The sequence below is a fragment of the Fusarium solani genome, assembly GCF_023522795.1.
Source record: "Fusarium solani strain SB1 chromosome Unknown bctg00000007, whole genome shotgun sequence".
Classification (NCBI taxonomy): Eukaryota; Fungi; Ascomycota; class Sordariomycetes; order Hypocreales; family Nectriaceae; genus Fusarium; species Fusarium solani.
Window position 1 is genome coordinate 2425989 of NW_027072150.1, and position 17632 is coordinate 2443620.

General features: G+C 49.7%; 6 protein-coding genes across 6 annotated transcripts; 4 read left to right on the plus strand and 2 right to left on the minus strand.

Moving 5' to 3' along the window:
- Window positions 1-263: 263 nt before the first annotated feature.
- On the plus strand, window positions 264-1975 carry MRS44_011718 (uncharacterized protein; the record flags this gene model as incomplete). The annotated part of the gene is made up of 4 exons (XM_046270774.2): window positions 264-864; window positions 913-1240; window positions 1310-1818; window positions 1869-1975. The coding sequence occupies 4 exons, from the start codon at window positions 264-266 to the stop codon at window positions 1973-1975; spliced, it is 1545 nt and encodes a 514-aa protein (XP_046134570.2).
- Window positions 1976-2997: 1022 nt separating this feature from the next.
- Window positions 2998-4070, minus strand: MRS44_011719 (uncharacterized protein; the record flags this gene model as incomplete). The annotated part of the gene is made up of 4 exons (XM_065619831.1): window positions 2998-3537; window positions 3585-3721; window positions 3795-3945; window positions 4065-4070. 4 exons carry the CDS (start codon window positions 4068-4070, stop codon window positions 2998-3000), a joined length of 834 nt encoding a protein of 277 aa, XP_065475903.1.
- A 307-nt stretch (window positions 4071-4377) lies between these two features.
- On the plus strand, window positions 4378-7172 carry MRS44_011720 (uncharacterized protein; the record flags this gene model as incomplete). The annotated part of the gene is made up of 8 exons (XM_065619832.1): window positions 4378-4570; window positions 4836-5102; window positions 5156-5665; window positions 5752-5908; window positions 5972-6112; window positions 6176-6642; window positions 6698-6907; window positions 6958-7172. 8 exons carry the CDS (start codon window positions 4378-4380, stop codon window positions 7170-7172), a joined length of 2160 nt encoding a protein of 719 aa, XP_065475904.1.
- Window positions 7173-7927: 755 nt separating this feature from the next.
- MRS44_011721 (uncharacterized protein) lies at window positions 7928-8911 on the plus strand (the record flags this gene model as incomplete). The annotated part of the gene is made up of 1 exon (XM_046275681.2): window positions 7928-8911. One exon carries the CDS (start codon window positions 7928-7930, stop codon window positions 8909-8911), a length of 984 nt encoding a protein of 327 aa, XP_046134567.1.
- A 1995-nt stretch (window positions 8912-10906) lies between these two features.
- Window positions 10907-13114, plus strand: MRS44_011722 (uncharacterized protein; the record flags this gene model as incomplete). Its single annotated transcript, XM_046270805.2, has 1 exon — window positions 10907-13114. One exon carries the CDS (start codon window positions 10907-10909, stop codon window positions 13112-13114), a length of 2208 nt encoding a protein of 735 aa, XP_046134566.2.
- A 374-nt stretch (window positions 13115-13488) lies between these two features.
- Window positions 13489-15418, minus strand: MRS44_011723 (uncharacterized protein; the record flags this gene model as incomplete). The annotated part of the gene is made up of 4 exons (XM_065619833.1): window positions 13489-14487; window positions 14600-14652; window positions 14703-15231; window positions 15281-15418. The coding sequence occupies 4 exons, from the start codon at window positions 15416-15418 to the stop codon at window positions 13489-13491; spliced, it is 1719 nt and encodes a 572-aa protein (XP_065475905.1).
- Between the last annotated feature and the right edge of the window lie 2214 nt (window positions 15419-17632).

Consider the following 17632-nt stretch of genomic DNA (forward strand, 5'->3'; position numbering starts at 1 on the left):
TCATCCCCGTGAAGCCTCTGCTGATAGATAGAGTAATTCTTCCGCATTCTATCGCTGTCGACTCTGTTATCGGCTCCCTAGGTTCAACAAGGCAAGCCATCAGAACATGCGCGAGATAAGGTTTCGTCGTGATACACCTCGCCAGTAAGGACGGCGTCCGTCGACGACGGGACGCGTCTGGTAAAAAGTACTTATATTACTATTCGTACGCTGTTGTCAATGGAAGCCGTCAAGTAACCTGAAGACTTATCTTCCTCCCCATCATGGCCTCTCCCGTCAAGGACGAATTCTCCCCCAAAAGCTCCCAGGAGCGTCGACCCTCTACCCAGATCGGCACCTCTGGGGAGACAACAGTCGCCCCGTACGGAACCACGGGCCACATCAAACGCGACATTAGCGGGCTGAGCATGGTCTCGCTGGCCTTCAACATCTGCAACAGCTGGGCCGCTCTCGCCTCGAGCTTTGCCGTCGCAATTTCGGCCGGTGGAACATTCACCGTCATCTACGGAATCATGGTTGTTGCTGCCGTGTACTTTGCCGTTGCTCTCACGCTTGCAGAGTTGGCCAGTGTGTATCCCACAGCCGGAGGGCAGTATCATTTCTCCTCCATTCTCGCGCCGAAAAGGCTGAGCAGGGGCATCTCGTATGTCTGTGGCTTTGCAGGAACATGCTCATGGGTTTTCCTCGCCGGCGCGGTTACCATTCTCGCAAGCCAAATATTGCTATCCTTCCCGGCCTACTACTCCAATGACTACACCCCCAAGAACTGGCACTACTTTCTCGTTTTCCAAGCTCTCAACATCGCCATACATATTTACAACTTGCTGCTTCTTAAAAAGACGATCTGGATCCACGAGGTTGGATGTAAGTGTCAGTGCTTCGTTGCAGAAACAAGCTGGCTGACCAAAGCAGTCTTTCTCAGCCTCTTGGCCTTTCTCACTATATCCGTCACATGCCTGGTTCGTGCCGATAAGCAGCCATCGTCCTTTGTTTGGAACAATTTCGAGAACAACGCTGGCTGGCCTGATGGAGTCACATTCTTGACTGGCTTGGTGACACCCGCCGTCATGTTTCTCGGGTTAGATGGCGCGATGCATCTTGCTGAAGAGTGCTTCAACCCCGAGAAGACTATCCCTCAAGCCTTAATCTCCACAAGCATCATGGGGTCCGTGACTGGAGTGGCATTTAGCATCGCCATGTGCTATGGCATCACTGACCTGGACGAGCTGGTTCATACGAAGTAAGGAAACTAGGCCACAACCCAGGCCTCCCACTTTAATCTCTATACTAACGATGTGGTAATGATCAGCATACCAATCTATGCCCTTTGGCGCCAAGCAACCCGGAGCACGACAGCCGCCACCATCTTCCTCGCAGCGCTGTTCATCCTCACCTTGTTCGCCATCAATGCCATCGTCCAGACAGCATCTCGCATGACGTGGGCCTTTGCCCAAGACGGCGGCCTACTTGGCGGAAGGCATCTCGCTGCTATTCACCCGAAACTTCAGGTACCTGCATGGGGCCTTGTAGCGAACGCGTTCATCGTCTTCATTCTTGGGTGCATCTACCTTGGTTCTTCCGTGGCCTTCAACGCCGTCGCAGGATCCAGCATCATCCTTCAGATGCTCTCATTCTCCATCCCGGCCCTACTTCTGATGCTTCGGAAACGGTCTGCGGATGTTTTGCCCCCCGGTCGTTTCATCCAGCTTCCCAACTGGGTAGGGTGGACTGCAAACATGACGGTGGTAATCTTTTCAGTCATCGAGATCATCTTCTTCAACTTCCCGCCGACTTTTCCGACGACGGGCTCAAGCATGAGTAAGTTCTCACTACCGGCTCTTATAATTGGGACACGCTGACAAAAAAAGATTATGCTAGTGTTGTTCTGTTTGTGACATTTGTACTGGCAGTTCTGAACTGGATTGTCTACGCACGGAAGCACTATGAGGGACCAACTATCTCGCACCACGCCTAAGTTCATGTTGAACATATAGGAGAGAGCCAGCGCGAGCTACTTGCCAGGTGCTTGAATGTATCTGGTCGCTTTTACTTTTTGTACGGAATCGTGAAGTTGTGTATTTCCTTGCTTTGAGAATGCTGCGTACAAGAAAAAGGAGCACATCGTGACCTCATAAGACCCAATACCACACAAGATCGGATTCTCGTAGAAAATATTTCGTGAATAAGAGACTCGGGTGCTGTCGCTTTTCACTGGCTGCCATAACACTACAATATCTCGACTAGATGATAGGGCCAGACCACTTCGCCTTGTCAGACACCATTAGCCTTTGCAACCCTCTACTACTTGATCAGCCTCCAACAATGAATGTCTATCTCATGGCCGAAGCCTTAATATGAAACCTTTTGGATTTGTTAAGATCAGCGGTGTTTCTAGAGCTGATTGCATATGACAAGCGTTTTGTAAAAGCCGTTCGATATTATCCTTGACTCAAGTCCCATCACAGGAATGCCGCCACCGCTGTGATAACCTGGGCTCCCCACAGAGTCATAAGCGGTATATACATGCCGATATCGTAATATGTGTAGCCTGCCCATAATCCAGCAACAAGATTCACGGCGACGACAAGCTTGTCTTCCATCAAGCTCGGAGCACCATACTTGGCCCATTTATAATTAAGAAGCCCTATTGCTATTAGTCAAATTGAATGGGACATGGGAGCTCACGTACCGAGCATGATAAGAGTGCCATTGGCGTAGTCCCAGGGAGTAGGCACTGGAATCGGTGCTTCGCTACCCTGTAGCACGTGTGATTGGCGGCTGAAGGAGACTTTTGGGTAGGTAATTCATGATATGGGGAACATCTCATAGCTTTCCTAGAGCATTACAACCCGCAAATAATAAGAACGTCCAAGGGTTTAGGCCTAACAAGATCAGCGTAGAATGTTCTTGAGGACAAGAGCAGGGCGGTCAAACAATTCTTCTATTCATGACCATTCTATAAGGTATCCTCTAACTAATCCACATCTCCAAAAGCTATCAGTCCTGGGCAAACTCAACGCCGTTCTTCAGGGTGCCGATCTCGCTAATTTTGATCTCCATTCTAGTGCCTGGGACAAGATACTTGGGAGGATCTTGTCCAGCCCCGACTCCTTTATTCCCCATTTCGTCAGCAAGTCCTCTAACATTGGACAGGAAACAGAACTTACCACCGGGAGTTCCGGTCATAATTACACTTCCCTTCTGGAGAGTAGTCCCAGAAGAAAGATGTGCGATTAATGCCGGAATAGAAAAGACAAGGTCATCAACTCCTGCTGACTGTCGCACTTCTCCATCCACAATGGTCTTTAGATGAAGTGCCTTCGGCTCTGGAATCAAGGCGGATGAGACGAGCACAGGACCCAAGGGGGCAAACGTGTCAAAGCCCTTTGAGAAGCCCCATTGCGGCACGCCACCGGCACGGCTTGGGTCTCGTTGCCATTTACGTGACGAAATGTCGTTTCCTGCGGTGTAAGCGGCGACATAGTCCAAGGCTTCGCTTTCTTTGACGTCCTTGGCATCTTTTCCGATGACAATGACCTGGAAATGTCAGTGGTCGAAAGCTACATGGAGGCAAGGTAACATACCAGTTCTCCTTCATAATCAGCTTGATCATCCTGTGCAATCTTTGGGATCACGACATTGACTCCATGATCTGTCACTGTTGTCGAGGGCTTGAAAAAGATTGATGGAAAGGGCGGTACTTTGCGCCCAGCTTCACGGACTATTGTCGAGTTAGGGCTTTTAAACATTTCGCTAAACTCCCCTGTTATAGCTTCCGGTAAGAGCGGACGTACTATGGGTAGCATAATTCAGCCCAACGCATCGAAGGATGGGTACCTCGGTCGGGGCAAGCGGTCCAAGCAGTGTCTTGACAGTAACGACTTCATCCGTGACTCGAGTTTTACCTGTCTCATCGTAGATGTCATCTCCTTCAATGACTCTAGCCTTGAGATTTGTTTCTTCTGTTGTGTTTCCAACGTCAAAGTCGGGTCCGGGAAAATCGGTTCTCCGCGGAGGATGCGTCCGTCCGTTGACACAAAGCGTATTAATCGTTGCCAAGTAACCTTCATGTTGAAAAATGTCTACAATTGAAATATTGTCGACTATGAAGAACACAATTCGAATGCATCGTTCTTTGATATAATGCGTTGATGGTGGAGTTGGATCCTCGGGAAGGCCGGAACAAGTCCCGATGGTTCCCCGGGATGACGACGCCACAGTATTGCCAGGCCTCTCTGATTGGCATGTCGCAAACGCTTGTGTCGAGCTAGTTACCCCGCGAGCTGGGAACAAACCTTGGGGCGCCCTGGTTTCGAAGGAAATTTCGGCAGATGAATTCGTTGGAAACATGGGCCCATAAGAACCGGCTTCATCCCAATGTTCCCCCGGCGTCCTCTCCTGACCCTCCGTGCCTCTTGCTGCACCCGATACCATGACACCTCGCGACGACCCTTCACCCGGATCCGCCAATACGGCCACTTCTCAGAATGGGGCCAACAATCCCGAACCAGCTCCGAAGAGGCGGCGAGTGGCCCTAGCCTGCTCTGCTTGCCGCATTCGGAAATCGCGAGTAAGCAGCCTCCTCCGCCTATCTCGAAGAGACAGCCTTCTTAACCAAGCTTACAGTGTAATGGCGGGCGACCCAGATGCGATGCATGTGAACGGCTAGGATTTGAATGTTTATATGAGCAGCAAGAGGCCTCGGCCAATCTCCTAGTTCCAAAAGAGTGAGTACGACAAGTTGGCAGATTCCCATGTGCTAACACAATTCTTGCAGTCTCTTCGCTGCATTAGAGACCAGAGTCAAGCTCTTAGAAACAAAGCTTGAACTACAGAATGGCCGGCTGGCAGCCGTCGAGAGCGATGCCCGGAGAAGAACTGGGGGGCTCGCCAGGGCTCGCTTGACCTGAGGACTGACCGGCTTTCGACTGAAGATGGCCACGCCCAAAGAAGCAGCGACGAAGCCCACCAGGATTCGCTCGCTTGTCGGTCCAGTGATGTAATAGTGAACATCGAAGGGTGTCATGACAGCTCTATAGACCAGAGCATGACTGATGGTATGGCGGTTTCGTTCGTCGATGAGCAAGACTGTGGCTTCTTTGGTGAGTCCACGTATCTGCATTCGCAACACTTATCACTGACATCATGTGTTTAGGTCCATCCTCAAATATCGCCTTCATGCGTCACATACTACGGGCCATAAAAAAGAGACAGTCAGCTCACCGCAGACTGTCCTCTCAAGCCTCGGCGTCTGAATTCAGCACTTACGAAGGTGGTATCATAAACACTTTCAACACATTTACTTCAAAATCACCAGGCGCTGCTCTGAGCCATATCCATAACATTAGCGCAAACATTCTTCCCCCGGATCACGAGATGCAAAGGCTCATTCGTGCCTACTTTTCCAACACCGGCCTTTTGTTTCCCTACATCCATGAGGAGGCATTTCTTGACACCTATGAGCGTTTTCGAGCAAGTGGTTTCAGAACTAATGTTCGCCGTACCTGGCTAGGACTTCTGAATATGATCTTTGCCATGGCTACTTGCACCTCGTGTTGGGAGGAATCAGGAAGCGACTATCGGTTTGAGCAATCTGACGTGTACTACCGTCGTGCTCGTGAGCTTTGCCAAACACAGATGTTTCGAGGTACTACCCTTGAAATCGGTAAGGCAAGCACCTTGGGTCCATTGTTCTCAGATGACTAACGGGGAAAGTCCAATACCTGTTGCTCATGAGCCAGTATCTTCAAGGTACGCAGAGGTCAGTCCGTACATGGACGATACATGGTCTTGCTATCAAGGCTGCCATGTCTATTGGGCTTCACTCGAGAGATATTGCATCAAAGTTCACACCAGTGGAGCAAGAGATGAGAAAACGTACTTGGTTTGGATGTATCTTAGTTGACAGGTCGGTTGGACCCATCATCAAGCTGAATCAATTGCAGGGATTTAATACTGACTGGTCTGATAGGAACTTGAGCATGACTTTCGGTCGTCCATGCGCAATCCCTGAAGAGTACATACGTCTAGATCTTCCCAAACCATTACCTCCATGCGCTTCTGTACCCGAGGAGATACAGAGCCTAAGTACAGGCTTCTTCAACGCATCGATGTAAGTCCTTCCATTTTACTCATATGTGAATGACTCATTGACCCGAGATAGAAACTTGTATAGAATCATGGGGAGAATCATCACGACATTATATGGCAGTAACCTCGGATGCGATGAGCAGCCAACGGAAACCGTCACGGTGACCTCAATAATCCAGTTTGGACAAGAGCTCACAGATTGGCAAAACAACTTGCCTCCACAGTTATCCCTCCGCAGCTCAGCTGACCTCCCACGAGAGGGGGAGATCCAGGACCTTACAACTGAGCGAGTACGCTTGATATTAACCCTGAGATATCTCAACGTCCAGCTTCTCCTTCATCGACCTACTTTCATCCGATCATTGGGTGCCCTGCTAAGAGACCCTATGATCCCGACTCGCAACCCAGCTCCGGTCAACCATATGCAGTCCAACTTTGACAGAACTTTCGTTCAGGTAGCAGAGAACATCATTGAGATCATTTACACAGTACTGACGAGACCGGATCTTGGTCGCCACTTGATTGGTGCATGGTGGTTTAGTCTGTACTACGGTAGGTTCCACAACGATATCCTAGACCCGGATCATGTTGAACTCACGGTATACAGCGTTCAGTGCAGCACTGGCGATATTTGGAAGCCTCGTCATCTTCCAAGACAACGATGTAGAGGGTGTGCACAACACCGACCGCCTTCAGCGTGCCAAACGGTCTCTTACGCAAGCTTCAGAAGCCTTGTTGCGAATGGGAACTGAAAACATGATCATATCACGCTGCGTCGACTTTTTACAGCAGTTTCTGCGAGCAGTAAACGCTTGGGGTAAGTCAATCACTATGCTTCAAACAATACCTATCTCACCATCTTGCTAGATTCAATGTCACCTCAGACTCTCAGTTCATTCGGCCAGTCTACTGCGCCTGAGGCTATTGCCAGGAGCGAGAATGGAAACTTTGACCTCGAGTCCGATCTGTTTTCCACGATGCCAGAGTTTGACGCTTCAGCGGTTGGGTTGGGAGACGATATTGAACTGGGGCATTTCTTTGCAGTTGACTTTCAGAGGTGGTTTGAACGGAACAATTGGTGAATTTGTAACCATGGTAGTTCTTGAAGAACTCGCTATGGGTTACACGAAGCAGGGAAGGCCAGTGACAATATCATTTCAGGGACAAGCAAGTCCTGCCACACAAGCTTGACAATAAAGATCCTGCCTTTTGACAACTTGGCGCTCTTTCTCCCTCCTGCCTACATGTCATCAAAATCGCTCTTATGCTCGCACACGAAATACATGTAACACCACAGTATTACAAGTCAACCCCAGAGTCAGCTCTCTTTCAAATTGCGCGTTTCAATAGCGTGAACTCTCATGATCTAACCTTCAGCAGTAATAGCCGGTAGCACTGCCGTCACGCAACCTCTCACCCCTGTATCCAGGATACTGCTTGTCAGGCGTTGGGAGATATGCGGGGTACAGATGGCCCGAGTTAGTCTGTAGGAGCTTTTCCATTTAAAGATTAAATACGGGGAAGCCCTTCCCTCTTTGGGCATTGGCGGGGTAAATATGGGTTTGTAGACATGACGAGAGGCATTGTTTTGCAAATATCAAGGCTCAGAGTACCCCATACAAGTCTCCATAAGATGCCTAAGCGGCCCTTCAACCCTCCAGAAACGCCGTGGCGGGGCACTATCGGTATCATCCCGAGACACAGGCGGCTCGGTTCAAAGATGCGGCTAGAACACTCGCTATAAAGGCCAAATGAATATACATTTGAAGTTCGAGCCCCAAGCAAAAACCTCATTCCATCATCATTCATCGCCTGTTTCTTTACCATTCCAGCAACCATGCATCGTCAAGTTACCCCAGGAGGGTACCACTGGATCTCCAACACCATCGAGAGCCTTGACCCTGAGAAAGACTATGAGCTCATGTGGCGCCTAATGTCCTGCTACCGTCTCTCGGATTTTATGAATAACCTCGTTTACTCTCTCACCTTTCCCAACTTCGTCATCACGCCTCACGGAGCTCAGACAGTATGGCGCTCAGACGGCGGAAAAGTTGTCAAGCGAGGAACACAACGTGTCGAGGACACGGAAAATTTCAACATGACGTGGTGGCACTACGGGCCAAGTGATGCTCGCTGTCGCGAGGCGGTGCGCCAGGTCAACAACATACACGCGGCTCTTGCTCGACAATTCCCGGGCAACTTCTCTGATAATGATGACTTTGTGTACGTCATGACTTTCAGTGCCGTCTTGATGCATCGATTACGTCTCCGACTGGGCTTGTCTGGATTCTCGGAGAAAGAAAAGATCGCAGCTCATCATTTCTGGCGGGACATGACACCTCTTTTCTTCATGGAGGACGGGTCAACTGTGTCAGGCTATCCTGATGACTTTGACGGTTGTCTCGAGTTTTGCGAAACCTACGAAAATACTCCTCGAGAATTTGATGAGAGGGCACAATACGTTGGCCTGGCGATTATGAATCAGTTTGCCTTCCGCTACTTTCCACCGGGACTGCGTTGGCTAGGCGCATCATTCCCCAAAGCGCTCTCGCTACCAACAACGCTCGAGGCTATGCGAATAAAGCCTGTGAATCCGTTGTTGAAGTGGCTGATTGTTCTTCTGGTTCGAACCTTGATGTGGTTCGCGGAGGTGTTTCTTCCAGACCCGCGAGAATCATTCTGGACTACTATTGAGACCCTGGACGAGGAGGGGGCAAAGTCGCGCAAGGACAACATTAGATCTACTGACCGGGCCTACTCCAAGTATATTCAGAAGAAGATGAGCGCCCCTGGATGTCCTTTCCACAAGAAGGCACAGTAAGAAACTGGGCTTGGTGGGTGGGTTGGAGGAATGGTTGCAGCCCCAATAGGCCCGTTTCTAGGTGGAGCATGAAAACTTCGGAGATTGAACAAGTGGACCTCTCTCAAGAGATCTCCCGGATGTTCAAAGAGGTGCAGGGGAATAGATGCTGGCGGTGGACTTCGGGGCTTCGCAGTAGAAGGTGGTGGTGAGAGCGCAGTCCCTTGGCTCGAGGAACGTGTAAAACAAAATCATGAGAATGTAAAGCGTGTGTGAATTACATCAGCGAGACCAGTGGTCGACTTCAAGTGAATTGACCAACCTCTCCCGTATGGTGGTCTCCCCATTCTGTTAAGGCGCCATCACACAATTTCTCAGCAGAGTAAAACTCATCTTACCAAGATACTTCCACGAATACCCAAGAGAGCGGATTCACCACCACTGCTTCCTCCAGAAGTCAGGTCGCGGTTATAGGGGTTGACCGTTCGCCCATAGATAACACTGATGGTCTCCAGATGCATGATTGTCTGTGGTTGAGTGGTTCGCGCATAAAAGACACAGCCTTCATCGTAAAGAGTGTCATAGAGGAGGTTAGACCCATGGGGCTTGCCAATCCAGGCTACAAATGATGCATTGGTGGTGACATTCTCGCCCACCATGCCATGGTGTTCCTTGGTGGAGATCGGCAGACCCAGGCTTGATCGGCTCGGCTTATGCAAAACTCAGGGCATGCAATGTGCCAACTTGTGATCGGACAAGATGGATTGCATAACCGCATGCATAAACACGGAGCAAGCCGTTGTGTCAAAGTGGGTCGCAGGGCACAAATCTTTTTCTCCCCGGCATCCGTAATCTCCGACTCCGACTAGCGTCGGCGAGTTTGAGGAACATACCGATCGTGCTGTCACGTGTGCTACCTTAGCCACTGTCTTCGACTTCTAACACGAAGCACCATGGTATCAATGCAAGACGGTTAATTTCAACTTAGAAAGGCGGTAAATCCTTGTTCCGCCTGTTTCTGTACCTTTTGATCAGTGCGATAATTAGGAATGAGCGCGTGCCAGTCTGTGTCAATTCATTTGCGATCCTCAAGCGCCTGAAAATGTTGAATGTTAAAGCCTCCGCGCAGGTGAGCAGCCATTCGTGGTTTCGGAGCAGCAAGGAGTTGATGTTACACGTGATCCTTTCTTACACTTGGAACTGACTTTAGAAAACTAAATGACCAAATGAATTAAGCCAATGAGGAATAATTGACCTGATATATTACCGCCCATTCAGCAAGTAAACCAGACAAGCTCAACCACCCTAGAGTTCTTGTTGAAACTCTGCTGACTAAGCGACATGGGCTCGCAGTCTGGCATATCACGTGAGGGGAGGAGCTTTTAGATAAGATAAGTGATTAGATTAAGGCAACCACTATTTACCCGTATCTTATTATTCTTAAAGGTTTAATAAAAACGCGTTACTTACTATAAGGTATTGTCTTATAGCTGTTAACCTCGCTGAGGAATAAAAATAGCTTACCATGGAGAGAGAGCAGTTGGGAATTACAGGTCATAACTGTTATTTTATTGATTACCTCCATTCGCCATCTTTGTCTGGCTACTTTGGCCGTGGTGGAACCACGTCGTAAGACTCCGGGAAATGAAGTGTTCCCACGAAGACAGCTGAACACTGCGCGGATCAATCAGAACACCCTGATCAGCCTTGCCGCTCTCTAGCACCCAGGCAGACACAGGATACCCATTCAAGTAAACGCGATGACAATTATTGTTCCAACTTGGGCTGACGATATCTGGAAAGTCACCCGTGTGGCGTTTTCAGCTTTCAGCTGTTTATGAAATGATGCCTCCCTTCCAATAATCATACCACTCAATTCAAGAGTGACGGGAAACCTACAAATGGTGGAATTCTCTGGCGGTTTGGCAGCATTGCTAAGAGAAAGGCCAAATGCGGACCACTCATACACATCACGTTGCTTTTTAAGTTCCAATAACTCCCACGTCGCCGCCCAGAATGGATGACGGCTTTGTTACCTCACCCAACTTGGCCGACTTCTTACACTCAGAAGACGAGTCAATTTTCTATGATGAAGATCTACGTCCACTACGCGACGATGCAGCCTTCCGCGAGAGGCTCCAAGAGTTGGAGCAATCGGGTGATGATCGCAGCAGTGCTTCGTTCGAAGCCTGGATCATAAGGAGCACAATCAAGGATGAGATATCCAGGTCTGGAGAGATGGCAACACATGATGGCAGTGACCAGCCCAAAGGTATTGCGCTGCCAGCAGGTACTATTGCGGTCGCTCCCGACGGGACAGTAACCCAGGGTCACAGGCCTGAACACATGTCGTTGACGCAATTGATGCTCAGGGACCTTGTTGGTCTGAAGAATCTCAGACTGTCCGAGAACCGAGGAGCGGATGCACACTCTTTCCTTCTTCCATCCTCATCGCAAGGCCTTTCCGGCACAAAACACGTTACATGCCCAACATGTGCATGTCTCCAAGATGTATACGGTAAAACCACCCTGCAGGAGCTCCGACAATCCCAAGATACATGCAAATCTTGCCGGCTTGTTGTTCAGACCCTCGAGTTCTATAAGTCTGGTCTCGACGGACAGAACAGGGTCCGGATATTTGCACCTCTCACAAAAAACGACACTCTTCGTATATGTTGTCAGGGCGGCATTGCGAGGGAATCCGAGATACCTTTCATGATCGAGGCTTTTGACTTGCCTGGCCATCATCCCTTATACCCGTCCATCAAGCCCGCAGCGGACATCTCCGGCGACACATCCTCCCCAGAGGCGTTTGCCAAAGCTCGTTACTGGCTTCAACACTGCGTCGACGACCACAGGGGCTGCGCGTCCAATACTAACGTCCGTCTCCCGACCCGCCTGGTCACGATAAGGCGTGACCCTTTCACACATTTGACTACTATCAAACTCGTCGAGACCAACAACTCTTTTGGTCGATATGCTTGTCTTAGTCACTGCTGGGGCCCTCAAGGCTCATCGGGCCTCCTCCGTACGACATCTGTCAACTACGAGGCCCATCTTAATGCAATCCCGATTCAATCCTTACCGCGGACGTTCCAACACGCCCTAATTACCACTCGCCGTCTTGGACTGGACTTGCTCTGGATCGACTCACTATGCATTATTCAGGGGGATGAGGCCGATTGGGCTCAAGAAGCCGCGCGTATGGGGTCATACTACTCCAACGGCTACATTACCATTTCCGCATCGTGGTCTCCCCGACCTTCGGGAGGATGTTTCAGCCTCTCTGAGCCAGAGTTCATCGGACGCCGACTTCGTATCCCTGACAGTTTCAGTTCTCTCTCAGTCCGTCGAGTGTTGGATCATGGGAGTCGATGGCCACTACTACACAGGGGATGGGTTTTCCAAGAAAGAATGTTGTCACCTCGAGTTCTTCATTTTGGTCTGAGAGAAATGGTCTGGGAGTGTCTCACCTGCACCGCATGTGAGTGTGGTATGAGCGACGCTCTGCAGGTAGAGTTGTCGAATAAGGGCGAATATACACGAGCGATGGGCAACACTCAGAGACACAGGTTGAAAGATGTGTGGAGAGACATGGTGCAGCAATACAGTAAACTCGATCTCACATTTACAAACGATAGGTTTGCAGCTATCGCTGGTGTCGCAAAGCAGATGCAGAGGTACCGACATGCCAACTACTTTGCAGGACTGTGGGAAGATTCCATGATGGGAGACATGCTGTGGAGGACCTTCCAATCGCCAAGCGACCAAATGAAGCCGAGGAATGAAGAAAACAAAGCTCCGACGTGGTCATGGGCCTCAGTAGAGGCGCCATGGATCACGTATGAGCATTTGGGGACCCGCCTAGGAGCGAGAGGAAAGACTGTATCGTTTGAAAGGATCGAGGATACGTATGCGAAGATTTTGAGTATTTCAGGTGAACCACTTGCGGATGGAAACTTTGGGGACAGCGAACTCGGTGCCATTATCATCCAAGGAAGTTGCATTAGGGGGCGAGTAATTCATCGTCCTTTACATCAACCTCCTGACTCAGAGATGCTAGCCCGGGGCACTAGTTTTTCTGAGTGGTATGAGGCAAGGAAGCACGAACTGAAATCTGAGATTGTTCTGGATGATGGCTCCGAACCAAAGTTTCACGCTGACTACGGGTTCTTTTCTGCAGGAAGATATTGCGTCAGTTCGGGGATGAGGTTGTGGTTCTGAAGATGGCACTTGTTGGCGAGGGTGATGATGTCTTCTCTCAACCATCAGTGTTTGGACTTGTATTGCGTCAGGTTGATTGGCCAAAGACATATGAGAGAGTGGGATTGGTTGAGTTTTCAGCAAGGGATGGTGCTGAGGCGTTTCAGGGGTCGCAAAGGGTCGTTTTACAGATTGTATGAAAGTACATAGTGATAGTTTATTAACTACTATCTAGACAATGGCTCTAACTTTTCCCTAGACGAGGATCAAGACAATGTATTAGAAGATTTGACTTGAATTCGCCGGAAGTGTCGCGATTCTACTTGGGCAGACTATCACAGCCTCAGGCTGAATTCATAAATCGCCAATTGTCGACTGCCACCGCACTCTTCAACTTAACAGTACCTGCAGGCAGTATCCGGGCAGTATCCATGGTTGCAGGTGTAGCTGCAAAGTCCCTTGTAACTGTCATCAAGGCCACTGGCGGGACAGCCCTCACGGCCATTGGTGGCAGGAGGTGATACGGCTGAACCGTATTCAGTACACTTGCATTGAGCGGAAGGGCAGTAGTTGTAGTGACAAGTGTACTCGCAAAGACCAAGGTAGTTTCCGCTCTGTCCGTCAGCGACGGTGCCCTTAATGCAAGCCTGGCCAGGGTTGGCAGTGGTCACAACTGGGGGGTTGGGCTGAGTGGGCGAAGCCGGGTTGGTACCAAGAGATGGCTTGGCCTGGCAAGTTGTGACGTGCAGTCCGACAGTCAGAGACGCCAAGCCGGCGCTGTCAAGAGGGTCAGAGAAACCAGCTGCCACGGTGCCCACGTAAGCGTTGTAGTTGTACAGGCCGCAAGCACAGACATTGGTGATGTCCATGAGAGATGTGTCAGACAGGGCGGTGGAGCTGCCGCGCTTCAGAGTGAACGTTTGCTTTCCAACTCCGGCATTGACCTTGATCAGAGTAGCGCCTGCACCGACGTCCTTGGTGACAGAATTGCCTCCGGATGTGATAACCACAGTACCAGCCGACTTGAGCAGACTGACAACGTAGACAACATCTTCCATTGTATCCCATCCGTCAGGACGGCCCATGAAGTAGTTCTCATTGGGGTTGGGCGGCGGGTTGTTGGATGTCGTATCAGTGGAATCGCAGTTGAGAGACTTGAGGTTGCGCCTGTACCAGTAGATGAGCTGGTCCTTCTCGATGTACTTGGCAACGTTGGTATCCTTGTTCTTGTAGGCGGCGATGTAGGGCTTGGAGAGGTCGAGCCAGCCGTTGTGCGGCATGTCATTGACCCACTTGGACGAGCCGTCGTCGTTGTGCTTGGACTTGAGAGGACCAATGTAGTGGGACTCTCCATAGTCGTTCCAGGTGAGGATCTCGACCATAGGGAAGCCCTTCTGCAAGACTTCATTCCAGCGGTCGAAGATGAGGGAGCCACCAGGAAAAACCCAGTTATAGTCATCAAGTCAGCTTCGTCTGTTGATGGGGCGGAAATTGGGGTTTGGCTACCTTTGACCAATCAACCTCGGGTCCGAAGTGTGTGAAGAACCAGGGAGAAACAGCTGAGCTCGCGTTAGTCATTCCGAGTTGTATCAGACTAGGGGAAACTTACGAGCCATGTACTTCTTGCCGCCAAGCCAGTTCAGATAGTTGTTGTCACCATCGGCGACGCTCACACTCTTCCCGTTCTTGGGGGCCTTGTTGTTTCCATCGTTGGGCCAACCCATCCAGTTCAGAGCACCATCAATGCCGTTGGTCGAACCTCCCCAGGGGGTAAAGTTGGGGACGAAGTAGATGTTGGAGCCAGCAGCACTTCGCACGGCGTTGGCATCTAGTCCATCGCCTGCAAAGCTTGAGACGAACACCCTGTTGTCGACCATGAGTTGAGCAGGTCGGCTGGCATACTGCTTAACCTTTTGGCCAACGGCAGCTGCGTTGTTCTTGTCCCAATAGTGAAAGTCGAACGAGATAAAGACCTTCATGCCATTGCGGTTGGCAGAATCATAGGCATATCCAAGCTGGGCGTCATTGTAGGTATCGGTGCCGATGTTGAGGGCAAAGGCGTCGATTCCAGCAGCCTTGGCAAGCTTCATGTCCTCGTCATAGTCCGCAGAGCTTTGTCTGTTGCTGACGATGCCGATCTGAAAACTGTTAGCTTGACGTGGTAGTATCTTCATAAAGGTTGCGTACCATGAAGTGCGCAAATACCAAACGGTCGTTGGAAGAGGCACGCTCGGAAAGGGATTGGCCAACGGCAGCAGCTTGGCAAGTCACTGCAGCGAGGGCCGTAAGGCCGACGCCTCGAAGGAAGCGTGACACAGACACCATTGTGGCGGTGTCTACTAAGGTGTAATTGATCAACACTAAGCGTTGAGGACCTACACAAGAAGATAAGAGGGTAGAAGATTGAGGCTTGTCGCCTTATATGCTTCTAGTTTACAACATACCGCGTTTTCAACGGGGCCCCAGCCGCATACCGAGCTGCCCGGATAGGTTCGTATGAGACGGATCATGTCCCCACGAAAGGAGTGGGCTAATGGGGCCAAGCGTTTATGCGACGCTGCATCCACTCACAAACGGATCATGTTCTTTGAATAACTGCTTTGTGATTGGAAAAGGTACGCATACGGCGGGAATTCATTTCACCGATCAGCCATACCACCTGCACTGTCCGGGGTTCCCACACTGGCAGACCCTCATTCGCCAGAGACAACGTTGCATCATTATTCACCTCATGTGGGATGAAAAACGGTTCATGGCATGCAACAAGCCGAGTTCCGGAACGTGCTCTAATCAGGTAGTTAGAGAGGGGTGATTACAGGCTGTACGCCGTCAAGTCCAAGTGGCTATACCTCCAAAATGACAAGTGACCGCTTTACCCGAATGGTACTTTTGTTATGATTGTCAGCGAATACGAGGTGATAAAGGATCAAAACCACCCCACATCTGTTTCAACAGGGATACTATAGGTTGATGAATAGAGCGATGCAGCCAGCCCCCTGACATACGATCGAACTTCGGGACCATCCGAGCTGCCTGCTGAAGCCTGTGCTGCCTCGTAGTTTATCGAATGAAGATCGACATGTCACGGGTGTTGCCGTCGAACCGGTCCTTGCGTTTGCCTGAACCATGCAACCTAGGGTTGACCACATGGCCGAGTTGACTCGCCAGGGCCCGAACAATTGGGCTGTGCCTCCAATACCCATGAATGCGATAGATGCTTGGCCCAATCGCATAACTCCAGAAGCGACGGTAATGCCGGCATTGGTGACCAGAAGGCTGAGAACCTTGCAAACACCACGCAACTCAAGGACGGTGTGATTATAACAAGATTGAGTAATTGTTGACCCAGAATGAGATTAAACAGCCCTACCAGGCCGTCGCCAGCGGTCAGCCTATCAGGGTTCTTGTTTTCCGACCCTACCGATGCGTTGAAAGTCTGGACACCAAAACTCACATCGGCAACTCTCGGAGGGTGCATGGGCCAGTGAGCTTATCAGTACCTTTCGGCTTTAGAGATCCAGGTAGTCTCGTGATTTCAATCCTGTATCACGAGGAAATCATGAGCGGTTGCATCCATGCTGGGATATACCTGCGCAACTGACGTGAGATTGAGAAGAATGGGACAGTATCACCAAAAGCTTGTCAAACAGCTTCATATGTTTCGTTATGGCCTGGTTGAGATGACTTTGTTGAATTGGGCACTGATGGAGCAATGAATTAATACGTCAGAAAACGGTTACGGTTGTACTCCTTCTAAGTTATTAAACACTGATCTCATGTGGCATATATAGTTGAGGTGGCACTATCAGCTCAGATGACTCTAAATCCTTCACTCAAGTCGGATCATTTGCGTCTGGCGAACCAGTACTCCAACATCAACATGAAGACATCTTGATCCAAGTGTCGATTTGGTAAGTATGTTGACACGACATTGTTTCTTCCTACTTTCATGAGATATCTATCTTAAAACTAACAATCGATATAACACTTTGTACATAGTAATGGGCCGTATAACGGTCTAGATGCGTAGGTCGAGTAGGCTTGGTAGTTTCCTCAATCTCAACGTGCTGTCAAACAACGTTTGGTTAGATTAGAATCTAGGGTCGTCTTACCATATACATATTCGATACTTCCCTTCTGGGCACCAACAAAACCCCACACCTTACTATTCAATCATCAGGGATCGTAAGTCAGCAAGTGGAGGATGTGTGCAATGTTTATGAAATTCATCTTACCCACAATGATGACTCGAGACCAGAACAAAGAGTTATAGATCCATGATGACATTTGAAACTAATGCCGTACAACATAGTTCTGGTTTGATAAGATGGAAATCTGATAAGGTCTCACTTTTAATGAGAGTGGGATTATATGTTGACGGCCCCTTTCAGCGATGTAATGAAGATGAACAGCAATGACATCTTTCTCTAACAGGTGTAGCCACTATTCTCAAAGCCAAAAATATGAAGCCTCAAAGATGGAAGCTGTGATAGAGTTGGGAATTGTTTATGGTCGCAGCACAAAGCACAACGCTAATAT